The following is a 23,032-nucleotide window of genomic DNA, read 5'->3' as shown; positions in this document are numbered from 1 at the left end:
GAAAGCCCAGCTAGAAAGAACAAAAAAAAAAAAAAATTAGGGACTGCCCCTAAAGACAGCAAGCAGCCCATTTAAAGAAAGGGCTAGTAAAACCAGCCCAAACAACCAACTACAAGGGCCCTCAAGATTTGCAATTGGCCTTGTGGGAACGAAGAGTCATATCAAACGAAGGATTGGACATCTTTGAATGCTTCCCCTTTATAGTAATCCATCCTTCTTCAACTTTAGTTGCCGCAACTGACCAATCCGTAGGGCCCAGCACTAATCTTTTCAGACTGAAAAAGGAGTGTCAGAAGAGGGGGCAACAACCGATGCAGGCACATGACAACCAGCAGGTGGAGCAAAATTTGTGCCAACACACGATGAAGCAACTGGCAAGGTAAGAGATAGCAATCTATTTTCAGTAGAGGGGATAACAGCAACCTGTACTACATCATCATTAACCTTAGAAGAACCCTTAGTGGCAACCGAAGAATCTTTCATTGTCAATAAAGAATCCGAACCAGCTAAAGAAGAAACCCCAGCATCTAAAGATTCTTTAGAAGTGTCCAGAGATTTCCTAACCATCTAATGCTAGCGAGAGGACCCTGACCACCATGAGGCCACATAATTTTTCTTCTCAAGCCCACAATTCTCAATCGCATGACCAGTTTTGAGGCATCGACAACACCTGAAAGGAATACCCTCATAATCCAAGGTTTGGACCCAGCTACCAAAAGAGGAGTTAATGGCGATCTCTGCTGGCAGACCCTTAGAAACATCTAGCTCAACCAGAATGTGAGCAAAAGTAGTATGATAAAGCCCATAGGAATCATTATCCACCATAATGGAGCTCCCAATAGCATCACCAATTTCCTCAAAGAGAGAATCAGCCCATAAGTGTAGAGGAAGGTAAGGGAGCCTTACCCAGACTAGAATTTTGTTGAACTTCTCTGAAAGGGGATTAAAATCAGAGTGCCAAGGTTTGGCCAAGAGCGGCATATTATCTTTCTCATAGAAAAAACTCACACAGAATTTTTCTTCTATCATTAGCATTCTCAAATTTAGCAACACAAAAACCTTTAGCCATAGGGAATATGTGAACTGTACCAGAAATGAGGGATCCCAGTGCTAGGAAATCCATTTATGCAACTTCGAGAGGCTAGGCCAAATACCCTTGAATCTACAGATAGCACTATGCTTCATGAAGACCTTCATATTGTTCTATATTTCATGTTCAGACTCCTTATTCGAATTAACAGAGACAGCATAGGAGAGAGGGATAAACCCTCTCCCAACCCCTCTGCATGAAGAAGAAGAGGGAACCCTATCAGATTTTCGAGTAGAGTCAGGGCAAGGGCCCCCATCGGCCACCAACGCCCAGGAAGGACCATTGGTAGCGGCCCGATCCGAGCCTGTGGGGAGATCATCAGCAAGGGAACGTGGAAGGGAGCAGGCAGGAGAACCAGCCATTTGCTGAGATTTCAAAATCTCCATCACGCGCGCAAGTTACCTGTAGGTGTTTAAATGTTGTTAGTTGAAATGCTTCTATAGAACAAATAAATATGTTGCATATTTTTAAGTTTAAACATTATTCCATTATTTTTCTTATCTCACCAATTTTTTATGTAGGTTGTAGTTTATAAAGGGCATTGGACCACTATGGGATCACTAAATTCCTTGTATTTTTTTCTTTTTCCTTAGTGTCTTTTATAGCTTAGCATGTTGCATTCTTCTTATATTCACAATTCACTTGTAAGCTCTATTATTTTTCTCTAATATGTGTGTCCTATGGTATAATAGAGTGAACTCATTAATAGCCCAATATTAATAATTTTCCTATGACAAACTAGCAAAGATAATACATGTGAATCAAGTATAATTGTTCTAATACTTATTTTCATCAACTATTCCCTAATCACTCACATAAATCTTAATAGTCCATAAGAATGTGTCAAATATAAGTTAAAATAAATAATTTGCTAGTTTTAATTCTCAATCCAAATCTAAAGTAGTAGGATATCAAATAGGTTACACGTTGATTATTCTATTGAATTGGAATGCTTGAAACATTAATATAATGTTGATTTCATTCATTATAGATGAATTCACTCTTAAGGTTATCATCTTACCTTTTCTTTTTTTGCATCGAGAAGTTTTCATTTACTTTTACAGACTCTTTGGACTTTATAATTTAAACAATTATAGAATTAATATTCTAACGAAATGGCATGGTTAAAACATTAGAATGAATTTATGCCCCTTTCACTTTCATTGCGAAATAATGTAATATTAGGGGCATTGGCTTACCTATAACAAGGGAAAAAATCAAACTTTTTGACTTTTCCTAATGTAGATTATCTTTAATTGCATGGATAATTATTATGTAAATTGGTGTGATTATATAAATTTTCTTGAGAAATTAATAAAATAAATGATATTTGTTTTTTAAAAAGTATTGCTTAATTATTTAATTATAATATATAGATTCTCGTTACAAATTCTATGATAAAGTTTGCATCCATTAAAAACATGGTGAGTTGTTGTACAAGCACATTATCCCTACACCAAAGCTAAATGTAGTACCCAATTTTAAATAGGTGTGAGTTTTATAGTAGAATATAATGATGGAATATTATGTGCTATCGAGATGAGTGTATAAGATCATGACAAATCAAATAATATCCTTATTAAAATACACTTCAATAATTTTATTATAAAATTGAGCAAGTTATTGAATGAGTTGTCTATACAATCTAGAGGAAAAAAAATTAATAAAAGTTGTAGAGAATTGAAAGAAAAAAAATTAATAAAAGTTGTAGAGAATTGAAAGAAGTTTGCGGACTTTGTTTTCAAAATTGAAGTTTAACATGAAAAAAAAATAGATATTTCAAGGTGGTGCTAAAAATACTTGAAAAAAATAAAGAATAGATATAATTTTAATCAAGACAAGTATGAACAAAAAAAAATTAAAAATTTTATAAATAAAAAATACGCAAACAAAAGTGACAGATTTTTGTGAAATAACTTTATAAATAAATAGAAGAGTCAATCTTTATGAGGGTCCAACCGCTCAACTATGAGGGCATCCCCTTCAGATGTCGAAATTGCTTCCAGACTAGGCATGTCGTTGCACAGTGTGAGTCGGATAAAAAGGAGAAAAGATTTGTTTCTTGGTGGAAGGGTGCCTCTTCTGAACACTACTTTGTTCGAAAGAAAAGCTTCTCCCAAGTGGTTGCTCAAGTTCCTCGGGCCGATGATGGTGATGGTAATGCGCCTCTGGCTGCTGCCTCTGTTGTGGCCCTTGTAAATGGAAGTTTTGCTTCGCCTCAGGTGTGTGTGGATGCTTCTTGTGGTGGTGGCATCTCGGCTGATCGGTTGAAGGATGTAGGATGCTCTTCAATGGTGGTTGACCTTCCCGCTTCCCGGATTGCTACTGGATATTTGTCTGTTCCTTCTGATTCTCAGATTTCTATTGTCCCTACCTCTCTGGATGATGCCATTGTTCCTCATTTTGGTGGGAGGTCCTCTATTCTGGACCCGTCTTCTTGGCAAAGCATTGCTACTAGGGTTGAGGAGGGATGGATTACTGTTAAAAGTAAGAAATCTAAATCGTCCCAGTCCTCTTTTGATATGACCCTTCGCTCCCACAAGTGTAGATCAAATCCTTGATTCGTCCTGGTTAAGTTGGGGTTGCTTGTTGGTCATTGGCTTTTGCAGCCCATTGTTTCTTGTTGGGGATCCTTCTTGCATTGTCCCCCATCTTTTGTATGGTTTTACCCTGTCTCATTTTTGTATTGTATCGTTGGGTGGACTTTAAGGTTTATCTTAAGGTTCGGGTTTTAGGTCCTTCCAAAACCTGTTTTGTAAAGGGTTTCAGGTCCCTTCAAAACTTGTTTTCCCTTAATCAAAAACTTTATAAATAAATAATTATTTATTATTATTAACTATTTTTCTTAAATATTAAGAAAAGACCAACGTATTTAAAAAATCATATACTAATAAACCCTATAGAATGCGATGCATTTTTCAAACTCATTGTTTCTCCTTTTAAGCCATCAATTTTAATTTTTTAATGTTGAATGTTGATTTATAATAGAATTTTTATTGGTTTATCATTGAACTTGTAATTGTACTTTTATTACAATGAAATATAATGTTTCTTCTTATTCTATTATGTAGATCATTTGCTAGTGAAATTTTATAACAATGGAATCTAAAGTGTGAAATATTTTTGGATCTATTTTGAACCCAACATGTTAGTAATCTATTATTGTTTTCTTTCAAAATTAATTTTGATTTAATCATACTAATTATGATTGATACTCTTTTACAATGAGTTCTTTGTGAAGAATGTTTATTATAATAAAAGAAAAAAAAATTCAATTTGGTATGAATATATTAAAATTCTCAATGTAAACATATAATTGAATTGAATTTTTAATAGCAATAACTAGTTTATCTATTATTTTAACTGATGGACTTTCTAATCTTCAAGTTTTTCTTTAATAAATATTAGGTAACTTCACAAGCAACCTCTAATACGATAAAGATTAAAAGATATTTTTATCTAGACTTATTTTAAATAACGTTTAAGAAACAAAACTTGGGCCACTATCAAGTATATCCAAAAGATCCAAATCATATTTTAAGCTACATCATACTTGTTTTGGAATAATCTTACGACATTTACTTGAAATATATAGCATTTTATCATGATAAAGAGAATTAGAACATTTATTTTTATCTTTCAAGAATTCTTACATGGAATTATACTATTTTTAGAAAAGTTTATATTAAAAATTTATAAAAGCTAAATGTATACCAAAAACAAAGCTATACATTCACAACGTTTTATGCTAGCATTAACAATGACTATCCAAAAGAAAAATTTGTCAAGATAACAACAAATACCAAGCATTTATAAGAAGATCGAAGAATAATTGATTATGTGAACCTCATCTATCCATAATACTTTACTAATACCTAGTATTAATATGTAATTGTCTTTTTTTCTTTCCTAATCACAAATCTTGCCCCAAGGCTCACTGTATGTGGTTTTGATGATGTCTTTATTGAGATGTATAAGCTTTTGATTTAAATTGTATATGATTTTTTGCTCAATGTTTGTCTTGTTAAATTTGTAAAGCAGTCTTGTCTTGTTGGATTAACCAACATTTAGTCAAACTATTCTTCTATCATATGGGCAACAGAATATCAAATAAAAGAAGAATTGACTTGTTTGCAACATTTGAAGAATGATGGTGCTTGTTCAAGTTTAAGAGGAACATATTCACACTTACACATATTTACTTTAAAATCACAATAGGTCAATGCAATACATGTACTCATTTACCTTTTCATTTACAAATGCAACAGAATTTTTTCTGCCTATGCAATATGAAGTAAAACTATATTCATATGCCCTTGTCTTTTAGAATGTTCATTTTCCCTAATATTTTCCACTATAATTTTCAGTATTTACTAACAATTGCACCTTGGTGTGCAATGGGTATGCCAAAGAGGGGTGGAATATCAATTAGGAAAAATTTTGGTCTATTTTTTGCATACAATTGTGTAGTACATGAGCTCAATTAGTAGGTTATTTAACAAATGACATTGTTTGTGCAACAATGGTATCAATGAAGAAGTGATTGATTCAAATCAATTATGCATCCACTTGCTTCATATCAATTATGTATCCACTTAAAGGTATCTAAACAAAACTGCAACAAAATTTATGAATCAGATAGATAATTAGGTTGCATTATCAATAGGCTCATGTTGTGTTTAGGAGAGAGAGAGAGAGAGAGAGAGAGAGAGAGAGAGAGAGAGAGAGAGAGAGAGAGAGAGAGAGAGAGAGAGAGAGAGAAGGGAAGAGAAAAACAAAGATAGACATATATGGGAAAAGAAACGGGGAGAGGAGTAGACAAATAGATAGATAGGAGAGAGAGAGAGAGAGAGAGAGAGAGAGAGAGAGAGAGAGAGAGAGGGTTCAATCTTGTTAAAGGTTTGGTTTCAATTTGCTATAGGGTTTGGGTTTAATTTCCTATAGGACCAAGGTTCAATTCAATTTATGATTCAACTTGGTTTAAAGTCAACATTAAATTTGTGTTAAGGTTCAATATGATTTAATCAAGTAGGGTTTATTTTTGTTTAGTATTAAGGAAAGGTTGAATTTTATTTAATGTTTATTTAAATATTAAAATATATTTTTTACATTATTTAAATTTATTATATTATAGTATTATATTTTTAAATTCTATTGCCACGTTAATATTATAAAAAATTTAATAGATATAATTACTTAGTAATTATTGTATTTAATTATGATATAATATAAAGTAAATTACATATAAAATTGCATTGGATATATACAACCATGATAAATGTTTATTTAATCAATTAAAAACCATTAATTATTATTTTATATAACTTCTCTCATTTATTCATAAAAGATTTATATAATACAAAAATGAAATCTTCTCTATTTTTTTTAAATAATTTTTATTATTATATTCATATTTATAAGTATAGAAGATTTTTAATATTTTATATAATTTCTCTCATTTATTCATAAAAGATTCTGTATAATAGAAAAAAAAAACTTTTCTAGATTTTTCTTAAATAATTATTTAAGTATAGAAGATATTTTTGATTTAATATTAATTTATTTCAAGTAACTAAATTATAGAAACATTATGGAATTGTGAATTAAAATATAAAGGCAACAAATAAAAATTTATTTATAAATATCTAAATACACTGTTGACATAATCTTAATTTATATAAAGTAATTAAATTATATAAACATCATGGAATTGAGGATTCAATATAAAGACCACAAATAGATATTTCAAGTTAATAATTTTGTTACTATATTAAATTTTATAAATATGAAAAGATTTTTAATAAAATCATAATTTATGAGTTTTGCTTGATTTCCCTATAAGAAATTAACAAAAAAAAAAAAGGTGACATAAAAATACCAAAATAATGAATGGTCATGAGATTTTGAATCATATTGCGCATTCCTATATCAATTGTAATCGTTAATTTCAAAAGTTAGACAATTGTGCCATAGGGAACGCATTCGACGTAATTAAAAGTTTATTATAAACACAATTATCCCCAAAAAAAATATTGTTAGCTTTATGAACTCCATGTTTACTAGAGTAATGATTTAACTCCAAACTAAACAAGAATTGGCATGGGTATGTAAATTTAACCTATTATATTTATAATTTTACGTGAACAATTTTAATTTAATAAAAAAAATTATTTTATAATATTTATGATCAAATTTTATGAATGATACACACAAGATCAATGATAATTGATAATTAATAATTTCACTTGATAAGTGAACAATACTAAGGCCCAATTCAAATTGGCAAATCATAGATGTAGTAATTTGAATATCAGTTATTCACCCATCATAGTAACTAATTTGAATATCACTTGTTCACCCATCATAGTAACTGAAAATTGCAATCCATTTCAAATTGAAGTTAAGATATTCATAGTAACAACTAGAATTTCATTCTACAAGTGACAAACATCAAGATAACAAAACTAAATTGCCAAAAAAATTATTCATAATTGTTCTTTCTTTCAAAATTAAATTGCCAAAAAAAATTATTCATAATTGTTCTTTCTTTCAACAGGAAGCCTAAAAATCAAAGTCATTATCATTTATAATTGCATATCTAGAAAACTCCTCATCATTGGAACTATTGGAAGGAAATTGATTTGTTTCCTCCAATCTCATTTGCACATCTTGGTCATCATCAATATTTTGTGTCTCCTCAATCTCACCATTTGGTTGGGCTCCACTTATGTGTCTTGCGATCAATCAAACACAAGGCATTATGCACTAAAAGAATCTTTTATGTTCTTGCAAAGGTTAAGTTCATTCCTCTTTAAAGAGTGGAAAAAACTATGGGGACCTCTCAATGGTAGAGAAACTAGAAACCTATGAGAGAAGATAAATGACTAGTTTGCATAATGATTGTAGAGGTTCATACATTGCATGTGTGCCAAAGCGTCCTTATTAATTCTTGTCAAAACCTTGTAGTCATCTCATTCTATGAACTTCGTCTACTAACTCTTATCATTGAAGCTTCATCTTAACTATATATGCTTTTTCAAGACCATGTGGTCGGTTGTCACCTTATAATTATTAATAGAATTTACCAAGTCTTCCCACATACCATTATAGATTCAAAACATATGCAACCGTATGCAAAGGTGTGTTCAACTCCTCCCACCTTTTTTGGATGATGGGGTGAATATGCTCATTATACACCCCTAGTGTGACGTCTCTCTCATTAATGAAAACCTTTATTTGGCCAAGAATGCTATCAATGTAATCATAAATGTCCCCAAGGATAGCACTATTAAAATCCCCAAATCTAATGATGGTGAAAATAGGTTGCATGAAATATGTGACGTATATCACACCAAAAAAAAAATCATTGATCATAGTCTTCACCCTCTTCCTCTACTCAATCTAACTATGAAAATAGGTTGCATAAAACTTGTGATGTATATCACATTCAACCAAAAAATATAATTGATCAAAGTCTCCTTTACCCTCTTCTCTACTCAACCTAAAACCTGCCTATTCGACTCTTATGTCATAACCTTAAGTTGTACTCGCTCTTGCAAACCAAGCATCCTCTCTAGTAGAACGAAATAGGAAGCAAATCGAGTCTCAACTAGTTTGAAGAATTGTTGATTTGCAAAGGTCTAAAACAATGTCAATAAGATGTGGTGATTGCAAAGGAATATTTGTACCTTCCCATCATCCTTCTCTACTTACTTCACCAAGTCAATGTTCATAGCATAAGCAAAACAAGAGGTCCATTAGATGTGCATGCATGTATTATTGTATTAGTAAAAATATGCATACTTTTGAGGACTAGCCTCCTCAATCACTTCTCTCAAGATCTAAAATTAAAACTTAGAATCCTTGAATTTTCTTCAGCAATCAATTGTCTACAAGAAGCCCACCAATGATGAAATATAATATTAACAAGTGAAATTCCCAAAGGGGGGGAGCACACAACCCCAACAATAGCCCTATGAGTACAAAAGCCATTACCAATAGGCCCAAGCCCTGGACCACTGAAAACATGGGAAGAAACCCCTTGACTCCATGTGAGCACTCCAACCAAAAGAAGCCAACTCAACAGGGTCATAGAACCTAAGCGACCACCCCAACACATGCACAAGTGTTAGAACAAGTGCCATAGAGGGTAGAAGGTTTAAAATCAACGCATGCAAAGGTGAGCGGGCATCGTTAGAAGCAAGAGAGGAAGACACCGCAATTCATATGCAACAAATACTATATTTTGGTGTGTTAACACCAAGATAAGCAACTCTCCATGGTTAACACGCTAGAGAGTGACCACATGAGGTTTGAACCTTGCTTACTAACTCTATAGGCAAGAAGTCCGACCATTTCACCAAGGGGTCTCTGCTAAGTTTTTGGTGTGTTAACACAAAGGTAAGCAATTTTTATTGTTGACATGGTAGAGAGCAACCCCATGAAGTTTGAACCTTGGTTGTTGACTCTAAAGTTATGAAGCCCCATCATTTCACCAAGGGGTCTCCCCCATGATGTAGTATTTGTTAATAGTGTCAAATCCATTCTATTTAATATTCCATGATTACAATATTTATGGAAAGGCATTTGCTACCACTATCAGATCCTATGTATGTGTACATGTATGTAAATATATTTGTGTATGTACGCATACACACTCGTGTATTTGTCTTTATGTGCGTACATATATAAACACATATATAATGTGCATAAAAAAATATAACTTCTAATGAACTTTGCCCATCCAAAGACTTTTTGAATCATTAAATAGCCTTTACTAGTTTTCAAAGGCAGATTTCTAGCAGTCTTCGAGTGTATCGAATTAGTTGGGTAGCCTTCCTTGTAAACGTCTCTTTTTTTACTTTATTTTTAGAGGGTATATGTTGTAGCATTTGTTACTAGTGCCAAATTTGTTCCATTTATTATTCTCTGTTTAAAATATATATGGCAAAGCATTTGCTAACACTATCAAGTCCACTCAATTTGTCACTCTATTTTTACAAGGTACGACATAACTTGCACCACGACTATGAAGTTCATTGAGTTTATTAGGTTGTTTTCTTTATTGCGTAGGCTTAGCTACATGCTTATAAATTGAGCACATGGTTAAGCCTACCCAATAAGTTAGACTATCCAATAAAATAGTAGTTATGAAATTGATGTTACACATGGTTAAACCTAGCCAATAAGGAGATGACCCAATAAACTCAACGGACTATATGAGGCAAGGGGGTGTTAATCCTACATAATCAATTTGATGGACTTCAAATATATGACCCAATAAGCTCAATTGACTATATGTGTGTGCGTGCGTGTCTGTGTGTGGGGCAAGGGGGTGTTAATCCTACTTGATAAACTTTGGACTTCAAATATATGACCCAATAAGCTCAATTAACTATATGCATGTGTTTGTGTGTTAATCCTACAGAATAAACTTGGACTTCAAATATATGACCCAATAAGCTCAATTGACTGTGTATATGTGTGGGTGTGTGTGTGTGTGTGCATGTGCGTCGCGCGTGTATGCGTGCGCGCGCTACGCGTGTGCGTGTGCATGAGCACGCTGCGCATGTGTGTGGTTGTGTATGGTTATACAATTAATACCACACATGGCCAAACCTAGCCAATAAAGAAGACAAGCCAATAAAATCAATGGATTGTGTGTGTATTAGTTATCTAGCTATTAACTTTATTTAACCAATAAACCAAACTTGAAAAACACTAGATTAATATTTTGCAAGCTGAATCATTTTAGTACTTATGTCTTATTTTCAATAAAAGCACTAGCCTCAACTCCACCTCAACCAACATTATGCTTTACAAGCTTATTTAATTACTAATTTTATTATATTTTCTAAGAATCAGACTTGAGCATGAAGTTGACACGTCTAAAACTAGACTAGACATTTAAAATGAAACAATAATTAACAACTAGAACATTTTTAAACATGTCCAATAAAATTAAATATCTACTATTTCAATTAAAATTAAGACTATATTAAAAAGCACTGCAGGAGAGGATCCACTCGTTGAGCATATTCCAATAGTTGTGATGCAATTTGTTGATTTAGTGTCCAATATTTTTAATAATATTGCACTAGCAGTTGCAAATTTAAAACTGTTGGTGTTGATCATAAGTACTCATAATTGAGTGAACTGTATTCCTTAGATCTAAAAAACAACAAATCATGTGATTCCACATCAGCACACCGATAAAATGTGACTAAGTGCACAACCACTAGTCTAACTTTTTGGGGGGCTTTTTAAACAACTCAACAAAAAGGATGTTAATGGGACATCATATTTGATGATGTAGACCTGAAACCTCGGTTATAAGCAGAGGACTTACCAAGAAAGCTGCTGTAAAAAATTGGTAATATTTTGAAATTGCCATATAGGATATTGAGAGGTGCAAAGTTAACATGCTCAGCTATCCTCTCCCCCAGGTGACGGCAACTTTTTAAAGGCATAGTTAGAAAATGAACATTTATACATCAACAACCCACTGCCACCATGCAAGTTACTGCTCCATGCTTTGTCAAGGATCTCCCATTACAAATGAAAACATGGGTTTGAATTGTGATCCACTGGTGGATGCTAATTATAAACATATAGCATAGTCTATAAAACAACCCAGTAAATAAGAATGAATAAATACCTTTTCCGCCAGAAATGAACTTTATTTTTACAACAAATTAACTAAACATGCACATGGGTAATAAACCTCAATGTAGCCATTCAACCTAGAATTTTGAAAATCTCTCTCAAGAATGTGTAACAAAATCTCTACTTATCTTAAATGTTACCATTCTGAACCTTAAGCATACCGGCATCAATGAGTGGCTGAAGCTCAGGTTTTGCCTTCTTTCTCACTTTCCTGTCTGCACTGTTCATGAGAGCAGAAACAACCTTTGCACTACAAAGACCAAATAAAATATAAGATGAGATCATTTTATTGTCTTTCCAATGCATTCATCTGACTACATATATCATTTAAATATGAATTATAGATGTGATTTTGAGCATAATCCTCACCTGTGACCTTGAGCCCACATCTTACACTTGCCCTTTAAGGCAACATCCCATAAAATAGATGCAAATGAGGGAGCATCAATGCCGTCGGGCACATGGGATTCCATAATTAACTTGCGTATTGTCCTGCTGGAATGGTATTGTATGAACACATGCTCATCAGCTTGCACTCCATCATTTACTACATGCTCATCAGCTTGCACTCCATCATTTACTTGAGGCAAAGCACCCACATCTGCTATAGCTCTGTGTAAAGAGGTCACAAAACCAGCAGCTTCCTTCCATAGAATACTTTCAGCACCACCAGTTGCTATCTGTGATCATAGATTTTACCCATTACTAATTAACTGTTGATTTTCAACGTAGATGTAAAACAACTTGAAACTACCAGCTATGCCTGTAGATTTAGCTCATTAACAGATAAAAGTTGAAGGAGGGGAACATTACAGTGCAACAGAAGATAATAACTCTAATTTTATAAATTTCCATCTTAAAAATGTTAAAAAAACATGAAGTATTCAATTAGGCAGTGATAAAGAGGAGTAACAAATGAATCCTTAAAATGTTAGTCAAATATTCTTTGTTGCACAATAATAAATAAAAAGGTAAACATTTTTTGTACTGTATCATGCTTTGGAGATCATAATTAGTGTAGTACAAAATGTTGATAGTCTCTGACTACAAAAGCAAAACTAGATGATAAATAACTCCTGTCTAGAAAAAATACTCACCAAATGACAATGAGATCTGAGTAGAGGGGTAACAAGTACTCTTCAGGTGTTCTCTGCTTGTACTAACAAAATCAACTTGCCTGCTACTAGTTATTATCACATAACCATTGGCATAACCAGTTTTACCAAGCCAAGAAAGACCTAATTAGGATGAATCGTAATTGGCTTAAAAGTTTAAAACAACAAGAAGAATGGTTTTTAGCAAGTGCAAATCACCCGCCATCATGGAGGGTCTTACAAGACCTAAGAATGGTGGTTACACCTACACAGTGGTCATCTATGGCAGAAAAAAAAGGATACATTTCTAAAATGGGCATACTGAAAGGTAGTACAAGCAAAGAGGACAATCTGAACATATGCATCAATCATTCAAGAGCGACACGGCTGTCCAGGGAAGAGGGGATTGTTTGAAAACTGCAGTTTCTTTCACCTGAGGCATACTATTGGTTATTTGAGAATCTAGTGAAACGGTATATATTGTTCCGTGAGGAACCATCTGAGAACATTTTCTGGTCATCTAGGGTTGTTTTGGGACAAGATAAAGGACTTTTTGTTGCCAAGTCTGTTTCAGCCTACCAAGCAACCTTCTAGTTATCTGAGTGCATCATTTCGTCATGCTAACTGTATGAGGGAGATTTTGCTAACTAATTTTCGGACTTCCAAACCACAAGCAAAGGCTAACCTTGCCAGTCAAATTTTAGCATTTGGAAAAAGACTTTGACAAAATGAAGTCTTCATATTTCACATTATTGTAAGAATTTTTCCTTTGTGCCATGGGACCTTGTTTCATACCACTATTTTTGGAGGCATTTAATCTTCTTTTTCCTCTCTTCACCTTTCATCCATTTCATAAATCTAGGGTGCCACTTCAAAAAGATAGAGGAACCAGAACCAACATATAATTCTTTGTTGGCATGATTTTTTCAATGAGTGCAGAGCATTTTTATTTTTCATAATTATGCCATTTTGTTTGTATTCCCACTTTGTTCCATAACAATTTATAGAGGGAAAACATGGTTACATTGCTGCAGCAGAGAAAACATTTTAGAAATTCGTCACATGTTCGCCTGGGTTTATCCCATATAAACCCACAGTGATTTTGAAAAACTCTGCTGGAACCCACTGCAAACCAAATCCGGACCCTGAACCCAAGCCAGACCAGACCGGGACCCGAGCTCAGCAGGGGCTGAACCAATAACATAGAAGAAACGTCTTCTTGATAGCCTTGTGTGGAGGATGAATGTTAAGTGTCAATGATAGGGGAAGTTGATTCCTCAGACTTGTCGCTTCATGCAATGATCACATCATGAATGTCAAATTCCAAAAGCCATAGTCTTTGACCCCATCAAGACCAAGCTTGAAAAACTCGGATTTTGCAATAACTCGGCAAGGCCAAAAAAATTTAAAAACTCGGGACTCGCCAAAACTCGGCAAAAAACTCGGCAAAACTCGGCAACTTTATCGAACATTTGAAAATACATTTTTTTTTTATATATAATTCAAAAACACACATTTACACCAAATTTGTATAACATATATGATTTCCATGATATATAAATCAAATTTTTTTGGTAATACATAGCAACAAATGCAAGTATCATAGCATAAACCAAAAACCAAGTGCAACATATGTATAAGAGTTCAATACATATCAACGTATCATAGTGACAGTCTCATAGAGTTATAGAGTCATAGACCACAAAACAAGAACCTCTGAAATTCTGATTACATATCAAGTTCAAAGTTTGGTATCAATGAAAATAAGAAATCATAAATTGCGTCTACGACTAAAGCTCAAAACAGATTGTGGCCGCTGGGTGGGTGGTGCTGAAGTAGTGGCAACATCCTCAACACTAACAGGTGCCTCTGCTGCATGATCAACCTCCTGCTCCTCCTCACGTGCTGCCACTTCCGCATCCCATTCCTCTCCTGCCCTCTCCAACTCACTCAGCTGCTCATTAGTAAGGAATGGATCCAAATCATTATCAACATCATCAGGAGAAGCAACCCATTCTGCTGCATATGGATCAATGTCATCCAAGTCAAGTGCTTCATGTGAATCTTGCCCTAGCACCTTCTTCTCATGTAATCGAATGTTGTACCGCACATAGACAAGATCATTCAAGCGTTGTTGAGTCAACCTATTGCGCTTTTTTGTGTGGATGTTCTCAAAAACACTCCAGTTGCGCTCACAACCAGAAGCACTACAAGGCTGTGATAATATGCGGATGGCAAGCTTTTGAAGATTAGGCGTTGTGGCACCATAATCTTCCCACCACAAATCTGCAAGGATACAAAATGTGATTTATAACTTGTAAAGATTTCAATAATCTTAAAGAGAGAAATAAATGGTAAAAATTAAACATATGTTTTTTTTTACCTGGTCGTAAGGTGGCTCTCCTACGTTTGCAATCAGGTGAAGAAAACAATTCCCCTAAAGCCTTCTTATAACTCTGCAACTCATCAAGTATCAGGTCTCAAAGGATCTCATCATCAACTAATCTCCGAATGCATGTGTCAAGGCCAATTCTAACCTCTGCATCTGCTCTGAAACTCGGAGAGTAAAAAAACTTGGGATTCAAGAAGTAGGCAGCAGCATGAATATGTTGGTGGAGTTGATGGTTCCACCTCCGATCAATTATGCGCCATATGGGTTCATACTTGGTCTTGTTTGACCCATACAAGTGTTGAATCGCCTCTTTGGCCTTATCCATGGCCTCATATAGATACCCCATGGAGTTATGATCCCCATCCACCATTCGTAGCACCCTCACCAACGGTTCCGACACCTAGATATAAAAAATCTAACAAAATCAGCAGATTGAAATATTAGAAAATTAAATAATAAATCAACAATTAAAGTTTCAAAACTTACATTGATGATCTCCTCCACTATCTTGGCAAAATTAGTATCAAAAATGGCAATCACAACCTTCTCTGCTTCAGGCTTTGTAGCATAAGGACTCCCCAACCATCTTTCACTCACGAACATCCGCTTCAGGTTGGGCAATGTAGCAAGTATGCTCTGCAAGGTGAGGAAATTGGTAGCAAAGCGTGTGACCCCCGACCGCACAAGATCCTTACCTTCAGTGTGCTCTCTCATAAGATTCAGGACCCATGTGTGATTGTAGATGTATTTGGTGATATTCCTTCCATCTTCAACCACTTTCTTTACCCAACTTAGTTTCCCTATGTCCTCAAGGAGCAAGTCAAGACAATGGGCAGCACAAGGGCTCCAAAATAATGTCGGATGTCTAGCCATTAGAAGTTTGCCGGCTGCCACATATGCAGCTGCATTATCAGTCACAACTTGGATGACATTCTGCACTCCCACATCCATCACCACTTCATCCAACATGTTGCACAAGGTCTCCGCATTCTTCACTTCATTGGAGGCATCAATTGATTTTAAAAATACTAACTGTCCTCCTGAAGCAACTAGAAAGTTGATGAGTGTCCTGTTCCTACCATCTGTCCATCCATCAGAAAGAATGGTGCAGCCATTCTTTTCCCAAATAGTCCTTTGCTCTTCCACTAATGCATGAGTGTTTTAGACCTCATCCTGCAATAACGGTCCACTTACCTCGTAACGGCTTGGGGATTTGAACCCCTTACTTGCCACAGTCAATGCGGTGACCAATTGGTCCCAAGATGGACTAGAAATAGCATTGAACGGAACATCGTTGTAGATAAAAAAATCTAGCACACGCCACCTTGGCTTGTTGGTGAGCCTCTTTATTCCATGCAGTGCCAAGCAATCCAGGTTGTGCACCAGGAGTGTTACATGGAATAAAGAAGTTTTCCATGTTGCTGTCCAAAGTTCCCTTTGCTCGTATCCGTGGCCCAAGGGAAGAACTAGATGTCCCCACATCTGTATGTGACCCCATGGAACTCAAATCTGCCCTTGGGGCTGCCATTGCCTCTGCTGTTCTCTTTTTTGTTGCCTTCCTTTGATCATATGCTTCAAGCGTTGCTATTGCATCTCTCGTAGCCTCTTCAGTACATTCCGTACAGCTTGTGGTATCTCGGCATTGAATTTTTGCAAGGTGATATTTGAACCTATTAATGCCACCTTTTACAATTTTTTTGCAATGGTTGCAAAAAACATCTCCTCGTTTTGGACCTGGTCTCCCATGTTTCCAACAAGGGTCTCTCTTTTTGCCACCAACTTTAACTGTAGAAGCTGAATCCATTTTCTTTCAAAAAGATGTGGAAAAGAACCTAGCAAAAGAGAGGCAACATTTAGAGATAAATAACATTGTTACCAAAAAAAATCACAAACATCCAAAAATTACAATGACTGTATAACTGTATTTTATTTACAGTCATCTATTAATAGATGACTCTCTAAAATTAAAATTTTTAATTGGTTGTGTATTTTTTTAAGTTTTTAACTTCAAATTTAAATTTAAATGAAATACTTTAATAGACATTGACATTACACAGTTGACAGTCATTTCAAATGACTATGAGTATTTCACAATTGACTGTGTAATACACAGTCATTAATTACAATGTACATTAATGATTAATGTATTACACAATCATCAGTCATTTGAAAATGACTATGTATTACACAGTCATTTCAAAATTTGAAAATGACTGTGTATTACATAGTCATCAGTCATTTGAAAATGACTGTGTATTACACAGTCATCAGTCATTTGAAATTTTGAAATGACTGTAATGACTGTGTATTACACAGTCATTTGAAAATGACTGTGTAATACACAGTCATTTCTCATTTGAAATGACTGTAATGACTGTGTATTACACAGTCATTTGGAAATGACTGTGTATTACACAGTCATTTCAAATGACTGATGACTGTGTAATACACAGTCATTTGAAAATGAATGTGTATTACACAGTCATTTGAAATGACTGTGACTGTGTAATGATGACTGTGTAATACACAATCATTTGAAATGACTGTGACTGTGTAATACACAATCATTTGAAAATTTGAAATGACTGTGTATTACACAGTCATTTGAAAATTGAAATGACTGTGACTGTGTAATACACTGTGACTGTGTAATGATGATTGTGTAATACACAGTCATTTGAAAATTTGAAATGACTGTGTATTACACAGTCATTTGAAAATTGAAATGACTGTGATTGTGTAATGATGACTGTGTAATACACAGTCATTTGAAAATTTGAAATGACTGTGTATTACACAGTCATTTGAAATGACTGTGACTGTGTAATACACAGTCATTTTCAAATGACTGTGTATTACACAGTCATTTCAAATGACTGATGACTGTGTAATACACAGTCATTTGAAATGACTGTAAATTGTAATTACTAATGATTGTGTATTACACAGTCATTTGAAATGACTAAGACTGTGTAATACACAGTCATTTTCAAATGACTGTGTATTACTAATGATTGTGTATTACACAGTCATTTGAAATGACTGTGACTGTGTAATACACAGTCATTTGAAATGACTAAGACTGTGTAATACACAGTCATTTTCAAATGACTGTGTATTACACAGTCTTAGTCATTCGAAATAAAACAATACAAAAAGATACCTGGTCGTGCGTGCAAATGCAAACAATACAGTCATTTTGACTATGTAATACACAGTCATTTCAAATGACTGTGTATTACACAGTCAAAATGACTATGTATTCGAAATAAAACAATACAAAAAGATACCTGGTCGTGCGTGCAAATGCAAACAATACAGTCATTTTGACTGTGTAATACACAGTCATTTCAAATGACTGTGTATTACACAGTCAAAATGACTGTGTATTCGAAATAAAACAATACAAAAAGGTACCTGGTCGTGCATGCAAATGCAAACCCTATGCAAATCGCGTGGCGTTTTTTGCCTTCCGGAGTCGCGCGAGCCGCGAAATGGAATAAAGACTTCGGTTTTTTTTTTTGCCTGCGACTTAAGTCGCGTTTTTCTCGCATTTTGTGCCGCGTTTCGGGCGGGTTTTGGCCATTAACGGCAATTATTTGCCAAAAAAATCGCGGCGAGTATATAAAAAAATCGCCCCGAGTATTTCCGCGATTAACTCGCGCGGCATTATGGATCGCGATTACTCGCGAGTTTTTGAATTGCTCGCCGAGTTTTGCAAGCTTGATCAAGATAACCCACAACAATGCAATGCTTGATTTGTGGTTACTTACTTTGCACTTTTCTGTAGATATGTGGGCCCAAGATCAAGATCCAAAAAACATTTCATGCTTAACTAACAATTATGAACACTCCAAGCATTTGATTGAAGCAATGCCTTTAAGGCTTTGCATGAAGTGTGATTTTGTATGTAGTTACCACAATTGACTGCCTCAACCCAGTACAATGTGAAGGGTTTACTTATAGATGTCTTTGTTTTATTGTCCTATTTTCTTGAAGCCTTCGTGTTGCAAGAGAATTCAGGCCTGCAGGGAATCATGTGTCAACAAAAAATCATTTCCTTGTCTATAGTGGTTCATAGCCAATTCTAAAGTGGTTCATAGCCAAGTGATGACTCCATCTTGAAGAAAGGCTGAATGGGTGTTCACATTTCAAATTTAGCGAAGATCCAAGTTATATCAAGTTATACAATTGCAGAATTCTGCCGAATAACAAGAAATGTGGAACTTTCCTAATTTCTTGGATGCCCCGATATTCCCACTAGATCCATGTTCTGGCAGACCTTTCTTATGCATCAAGATATATCTTATTTACCCTTGAATTTCCACCAATGTCCCTATCTAACCTGATTTTTCCACTAAAATGTCAAAAGTGGAACTTTCCTACACTTCAAGACATATACTGAACCCCTCTAAACTTCTGCCAGCATCCTCAAAGGAGAGTCAATAATGATGATGAGGCAATAAAGACAGTCAAACTTGCCAAGGAATCGCTACCTCATACAACCTTTTGCAGACGGGATCTACAGTCATAGGGCAGCAAAACATTTTTTTGTGGGTGCTTTGACCATTCAAATAGCCAGGTCACCAATGTGGTGTTTAAATATTGAGTTTCTATCTGCTGCTGCATGTAATTGTTTTGAGAATAAATTCTTGTAGAGCAGTATATTGAATGAAAGGAAAACTATCTGTGCAGTACATGCAATGAATTTCGTATATTTAAGTTGATATAGAAATTTCAATTTGTGGAATCAATGTTAAGATCACTGTTAGTCAAACTCTTTCAAATAAATTGCAAAAACGTAAACAGAACAGTAGACATGTAAAGTGTTTCAGAAAATGCCTGTTAAGCTTGTGTAAATTGCAAATTTGCTTAAAAATTTCCAAGTAGGTTTCTTACGAATGTGGATCAGAAAGGCATGAATACCAATGCATGTGAGGAGGCATTTATGAATGTAAACTGTGAAGCATTGTAATGCTTTGTACTCCTGTATAGTGACTTATTTACAATTAAATAAAGGATACTTCATTATTGTTTTTGAAATGTCATATTGCTACCTGATTCAGTAGTTTCTTGTAAACCCCTGAAACTTGACTTGCATTAAGTGGTAACAAAGCCTAGTCATGTCCTTGAGACTATGGAAGTGTTGAGAATAGGATCCTAAGGATATTGTAGGGAGATTGAAGAGCGAAGAACCTGCTACTGCAGAGGACCTGAGAACACATGGCATGCAGGGGCAGAAGGCCAATCCTGAGAGTTGGAGACATGGCATTTGTGGTAATGTTGAAGAGAATAAAAGCTAAATTACATGCTATGGAAAGAGCACAACGTAGAGGAATAACTCTAGAGGATGCGAGCGATGATGAAGAAGAAGTCCGTGAAGAAGCAAAAGAAATAGGAGATGAACATTGAAAAGAGGTTTCTAAGTGCCATGACCAGAATCGCCAACAAACCCTACATGGACTCCCCATCCTATAATAGCAACCTAGATCCAGAGGAATCAATTGATTGGATTTCAGAGATGGACAAGTATTTTGACTTGGAATCCATTGAGGATCCGAAGAGGGTAAAGCTTGCAGCTACAAAGCTGAAGGGACATGCATCTTTATGGTGGGGCAGAGGAAAGAAAAGGAGAAAACCAAAACCTGGGAGAGAATGGTCACAAAAGTGAAATAAAAGTTCTTACCAGCAGACCACCAAATTAACATGTTCAAAACGTTGGAAAACCTCAAAGAGGAGAAAAGTGTGCAAGAGTATACAGAGGAGTTATACAGACTAAACATCAGAGCTGGACACATTGAAGATGATGCTGAGAAGGTCTCCACGTATGTCAATGGCTTACATTTTTCAAGATGAGATTTGCATGGTAGGAATTAACAGTGTAGAAGAAGCCTATCAATTTGTATTGAAGGCAAAATAAAAGATACCTAGAAAACAAAATAGTTCTAGAGGAAAAGGCCAATCCTCAAGAGGTAGAGAACAATCCAATTTTGGATGCGGTTATCTGGATAAGCAAGGAGAAGCAAGTACTTCTCAAACTAGGACCCAAGGAGGTAGAAGAAGGGATGATTACTCCAAAGCACAGGAAATTTTGGAAGAGGGAGAGGATTTAGTGGAACATGTTTCCAGTGTGGATAGATTGGACATAAAAGAGTGTGGCTTCACCAAGATGTGAAGAACCTGAAGATCCTCATCCTTGATGTTGAGAAAAGTTCTTCTAAAACCAAAGGAAGTGCTAAGAGTGATGGTATGATGAAAGAATAAGAATCCGGTTAACTACTGAGAGGGGGGGGTGAATCAGTAGATAGAAAAACTGATACTAACTTCAACAATCTCAAAATCAATCTCTCAAAGTAAACTTAGAACTATCAATGCAATATCACTGTCAAGATAAAAACTCTCAAGATAAACCGGTTGACTGTTACACCAAACTAACAATAAACAACTTCAAACTCATAAACATCCAAATGTTTTTGCTGACATAAGTAAAACTTCATTTCACAATGCTTCCGGTTATCATGACTTATCAAAGTGGATTAAGTAGTTAAGGAAATAAACCATAAGAACATAACCACAAAAACATTCACCACTTGACACAATATTTTTGACGTGGAAACCCAAATGGGAAAAACCACAGTGAGATGAGACTCACAAGATAACTATCTGAACTCTTATGAAGTTTGCCATTTTAGGAGCCTAGCCTATTAAAACTTTACAAAAGTCCTGTTAAGAACAGATCCTATTAGGGACCACCCGGTTAAGGGATTGACTATAATGCCTTGTTAGAAGCAATACCCTGTAAGGAGTAACCTAGGTAGAGGATTTGAATAGCACCAAGCTTGTTAGAACTTACCCGATTAGGGGATTTCAATCTACTGTATTGTTAGAAAACAACAGGAGTTTGCTGATCTGTTTGAATAGCACTACACTTGCTTGTTGAGATCCTTTTCATGCTTCTATCTGCCTTTACTCAAACTGCAAATACATCATCCAGTTCGGCAACCACACACTCAACTAAAACTTTGTCAACTCTGAAACTAAACTACTCATCAACCTTATAAACAAACCAATTAGGTCGGTAACACAACAAAAACCTAATTCTCTCATAGAGATTACAAACAGGTCAGTTCAAGTATGACCGTTGGATTACATAGCAATCTATGCACATCAATCAAGAAAGCCTCAACCACTCCTTGATCACCGCTCCATCGAACTCAGTAACTCATCACACGCTTTGCATTACATGCAATTGTGTGGGGGAAAAAGTGACACTAAGCAAACATGCCCTAATCTCACTTTCAATCACACACTTGTGGAATACGAAAGAGCCTAGAGGTATCACACAATTGGCTACTTCTTTTTGTGGAAGAGAGAGCCACGGGCTACCTATTAGGATTTCTATTCCTTTGTTGCAAATGATAAATAGAATGATGCAAGTTCAACTATTAACCTTAAAGTGTAAGTATGAACTAGTAACTAGATTGCAAGATTGAGATTAAGTGATGAAAAGCTGTAAACACAAGGATAAAAGGAGAATGCAGATGTGTACCTGGGGTTAAAATATGAGTGGAAATGTTCGGGACGGGGGCGCGAGCGCCACTGTCCTGATTCTGCACCTGAAACTGTTGTTTTGCAACCTGAAAAGCTGTCAGAAAAATGCTGAAACTGCTATCTGATAGAAGGACCAAGGCGCCCAGCGCCCCTGTCCTGGCAAGACCAGGGCGCCCCATGCCCCTGTCCTGGTCTTTTTCTCTGCAATTTGGTGTGTTGTTCCGTCTCAGTCCGCTTCCG

General features: G+C 35.3%; 1 protein-coding gene across 2 annotated transcripts in view; it reads right to left on the bottom strand.

Annotated features, from left to right (window-relative positions):
- Positions 1–11,064: 11,064 nt before the first annotated feature.
- LOC131030493 (pumilio homolog 24) overlaps positions 11,065–23,032 on the bottom strand; it is an 80,553-nt gene continuing 68,585 nt past the window's right edge. For both annotated transcript variants that reach the window (XM_057961333.2, XM_057961334.2), the window contains 2 exons: positions 12,125–12,435; positions 11,065–12,005 (listed from right to left, as the gene is read on the bottom strand). In XM_057961333.2, the coding sequence (XP_057817316.2) occupies positions 11,885–12,005; positions 12,125–12,435 (432 nt within the window). In that variant the 3' untranslated portion in view covers positions 11,065–11,884. The remainder of the gene's footprint in view (positions 12,006–12,124; positions 12,436–23,032) is intronic.

This window comes from Cryptomeria japonica, chromosome 2, assembly GCF_030272615.1.
Source record: "Cryptomeria japonica chromosome 2, Sugi_1.0, whole genome shotgun sequence".
Lineage (NCBI taxonomy): Eukaryota > Viridiplantae > Streptophyta > Pinopsida > Cupressales > Cupressaceae > Cryptomeria > Cryptomeria japonica.
This window is presented reverse-complemented; position numbering and strand designations above follow the sequence as displayed.